Source organism: Euphorbia lathyris, chromosome 8 (genome assembly GCF_963576675.1).
Source record: "Euphorbia lathyris chromosome 8, ddEupLath1.1, whole genome shotgun sequence".
NCBI lineage: Eukaryota > Viridiplantae > Streptophyta > Magnoliopsida > Malpighiales > Euphorbiaceae > Euphorbia > Euphorbia lathyris.
The window spans coordinates 67,467,647-67,471,473 of record NC_088917.1 but is presented as its reverse complement, the minus strand read 5'-3'; the positions used below and the strand labels follow the sequence as shown (position 1 = coordinate 67,471,473).

The 3,827-nt window shown below is 36.0% G+C and overlaps 1 protein-coding gene across 1 annotated transcript; it reads right to left on the bottom strand.

Annotated features, from left to right (window-relative positions):
- Window positions 1–1,943: 1,943 nt before the first annotated feature.
- LOC136203986 (uncharacterized) lies at window positions 1,944–3,355 on the bottom strand. The gene is made up of 8 exons (XM_065995193.1): window positions 3,293–3,355; window positions 3,103–3,205; window positions 2,790–2,884; window positions 2,610–2,660; window positions 2,408–2,525; window positions 2,277–2,333; window positions 2,109–2,173; window positions 1,944–2,000 (listed from the first exon to the last, which is right to left on the bottom strand). Exons 1-8 carry the CDS (start codon window positions 3,353–3,355, stop codon window positions 1,965–1,967), a joined length of 588 nt encoding a protein of 195 aa, XP_065851265.1. The 3' UTR covers window positions 1,944–1,964.
- Between the last annotated feature and the right edge of the window lie 472 nt (window positions 3,356–3,827).

Sequence of the window (3,827 nt, the reverse complement as noted above, 5' to 3'; positions counted from 1 at the left end):
TTCCTAAACTTAAGCCGTCAATCCCCGGCAACGGCACCAAAAACTTGGTCTCTTAAATATGGACACTAGCAAGTATACACTAGTACAGAAATGCTTACTTGTGTCGCACTTTTTCACGTTGTTGTGTCGCACTTTCGTGCGACACAACAGGGGTGCGACACAAGAACTTTGCATCGCTCTTGAGAGCGACACAAGCTACTCATCTGTTGTGTCGCACTTGTCAAGCGCGATACAATAGAGCGATAACTCTTGTGATGCGCTTCTAGAGTGCGCGACACAACATATGATAATTCTTGTAACGTGCTCCAAGGGTGCGCGACACAAACTCCCTGATTAATCTGGCACACTTTGTATCGCTCCTTCCTCACGCGCGACGCAAAATATTGATATTTTTTTTAAAAAAAAATATATTTTTTGGATTGAATGGAGCTCTAATATTGAACTATAATCACATCTGGAAACCACAAAGAGAAGCCATCCTCCGAGCTTTGAGATTTACATATGTTTCATGAGCTTTTTTTATGGAGAGCAATAATTTCAAAGGAATCTTGACATTTTTTCTCTTCTGTAGTAGCATAATGAAGGTACTCTTCATCAGTAAGACTGCAAAGTAAAAAAACCTAACATTAGCTGCAAAGATTAATTAAAGCATATTAGGGTTTTGATTAGTCAAGACTTACGGCTGCATTACAACTGCATCTCCTTGCTCAAGTAATCTAGCAAACTGACCCACATATATGTAAGGTGCCACAGCTTCAGTACTTCCATCAATCTCATCAGCAGTTGGAAACATTGAAACTGTAAGGTCAAAAGATGTCCGCTTCTCCTTCAGGTAGTTACTAGCTAACTGTAATTCAATGGAATAAGAAGCATGACCTGATTAAATTTTGTACGAGAATTTGAGGACTGAAAAATCATAACATATCATGGCAGTTGGCAGTTTAATTAAATTATTCTCCAGTTAAGCAAACAAAATACACCTAATGATGGTCTAGTTCCATAGTTGTGAAAGGCGCAAGGAGCATGTTAAACTTGACTAACATGATTCAACAATCCCTTTATCATGCAAAACCTAGGCAATCAAACATATTTTTTGTATGTGATTCTTCTTAATGTAATAAATTCTTGTAATTTTAAAAATTTTATAGATATATCCATATATTTTGTTGTTTAACGTTCCCATGTACTATATTTGTTACACATATCATTTCCCCATTTGAGTTTCGGTTTCAATTTCTGTATCTGTCTCGGTTTCCATGTAGCATAGACAATATTTATATCTTGAATCACAAGTAATGGTGTTTAGTACTAACAGGATCATGAAGCATGTCACAGATTTTGGCTCTAGCAGTCCACTCATGCAGCTCTGGCTCCCCGGCTATGCTGAAAACTAAAGAAATGTTAACAAAAATACTTAACAAGAACTGTCAAGAAATCTAAGAAATGAATAACAAAATGTTAATATGGAAACAATGAGAGATTTCAGAAGCCAAACCCTTGGAGATGCAGTGCCTTCAAGATTGATTCATGTGCCTTCTGATTCTAATCACAGTGAAGGAAGAAAAAGAAAAAAGAACCCCCCCCCCCAAAAAAAAAAGAAACTTATGTCAAAAATATGTACACAACTGATTCTAAGGTGAAAACTGCTTACTCTTAGTAGCAAAGGAATATGCCAAATGTTTGAAACATCATATAGAGTGACAATGTTTTCAGCCTGTAGATAATTATAATTCAATTAAATAAAATAAAAAAATAAGGTTAAAAAGAAACTGAATAAAAGAACAGCATGGCTTCATACCGGCACATGGCAAAACTGGGCAAGTTTCAACTTGACATTCTCCTTAAGTTCCTGTCAAAAGACAAAGTAAAGACATGAGCCAAAGATCACACATTTCATAATATAATATGAAGTGCTACCTTTGAGCTACGGCAAGCTAAGATATCCGGTGTCAAACCAAGTCCTCTTAACCCCGAACACTATGCTGGGTTGGCTTTGTTTTCTGTATTCAAAGCATTCGCACTTGTTAAGTGCATCAGTCAACAAATGCTATATAACTCTTAATTTCACATGCAATGCCATGTTATGGAATGAATTTATATAAATATACCTGCTCACCAACGACATTGATAACAGGCACAAGGCTGACATGGATCAAGCAGAAATTGCCAGTTCCTGAAAACAAACAGCAAATAATGAGTGTTATAGAGGAAAAAGAAAACATTAAAAAAAATCTAAATGAAGCAGTTGAATATAACTCCAGAAAACATCAGCTTACCTACACGGTACGAAAACTGTCCAAGTGCTTCAATAAAAGGCATTGATTCAATATCCCCTGCACCATATGAGGTTAAGTTTAAGCCAACAGAAGATGCCTTGTCGAAAATCACATTAAATGCAGTGAAGTACCTATAGTTCCTCCTAATTCAATTACACAAACATCAGCTGGACCTTCTTTTCCGTCCACTGGTATAATGGCTACACGCTCTATCCATTCTTGGATGGCATCAGTAATGTGTGGAACTACCTACGGTAACACAAGGTAAAACTATGAGCTTTATTCATGATATCTCATGGCAAGCACAGAATAAAAACAGCAAAGAAAACAGACCTGCACGGTCTTTCCAAGATAATCTCCTCTTCTCTCCTTGTCAAGCACAAACTGGTAATATTCAAGTAAATAATCAGATGCAGCAAGATATTAGAGAAAGTAAAATTTTGAGAATGTCTAGTTCACAGATTGCCTTGAAACAGGGAAGATATCAAACTACCTGAATATAAAGATCCCTACTTTGAAGCAATAGCGAACATTTAACTCATTAGAATTGAAACTCTTCTTTTCAACACGTGTTTTAATCATGCGTCCTTCATCTCTGTAATGCATGCCTGCAACTTCAATTTACTTTATGTTGATCATCCTAAAAGCGTTCTGTTCTTGCTATTTTCAACTGAAACAAACTAATACTACTTGTATCTAAGGTTGACTTATCCCAAAATAGTTGTGTAACATTACAAATAAAGCAAAAGATTTTACTATAGCAAGACGATGGGAAAAAACATTAATAACCAATTCTATTCAAATTATAGCAAAAACAAGAGTATACCTGCTACAACAACAATTATGAGAAAATCACCAACTCGTTTAACTGTCCGCACGCCCCTCCTATTTGATTTGAATCGCTTAAGAGATGGGTCTTCCGCCAAGAGCTAGAATGCAAGAAGTTAGCATGTTAAGTTTCAAAGCGAACCTCAAAGAATTACATATGAAGTTCCTCTACCAACAAATTAGCACACAATATTAGCAGCAACATCTAGAGTTCTGCATACTAGTTTATCCCACAAACAGCAATTTAACATCTATTTTCCAATCCCCAAGATATTAAAGTAATGCAGGTATAATAGCAGCAACATCTAGAGTTCAGCATACAAAGTTTATCCCACAAACAGTAATTTAGCATATATTAGCCTATGATATTGTTGTTTAAAGAAAATTCTAGCATAAATTCTTCCTTTATTGGGTTTATTTTGAAACCGCCTTGAAGATATTTATTGGGTAAAACTTGATATCTTGAGACACTGGAACATTCTGATAAAACACATCATCCAATGAAGAAACCACAATTAATTGATTTGAAAGATAACAAAGGTTCCCAATTCAGAAGATAAAATCAGGTTTGTTTCAAAAGCATGAGAAAAACTCATGGAAAGGAAAAACTCACAGCTTTCTCGCGTGGCCCAGGTTCGACATGGAAACCTCGACGCGAAAGAGAGAGTGCGTCCTATGTCCTCTGTTGATTAGATAAAGAGAAACATCAATAGAGAAATATGA

Excerpts from the sequence above, each read along its gene's own strand:
- LOC136203986 (XM_065995193.1), bottom strand. The coding sequence starts at position 3,355 with ATGTTAAATTGCTGTTTGTGGGATAAACTAGTATGCAGAACTCTAGAT. Across the intron at positions 2,885-3,102 it reads CATAATTGTTGTTGTAGCAG|GCATGCATTACAGAGATGAA; the intron begins GTATACTCTTGT and ends TTGAAGTTGCAG. Across the intron at positions 2,526-2,609 it reads ATCTTGGAAAGACCGTGCAG|GTAGTTCCACACATTACTGA; the intron begins GTCTGTTTTCTT and ends GTGTTACCGTAG.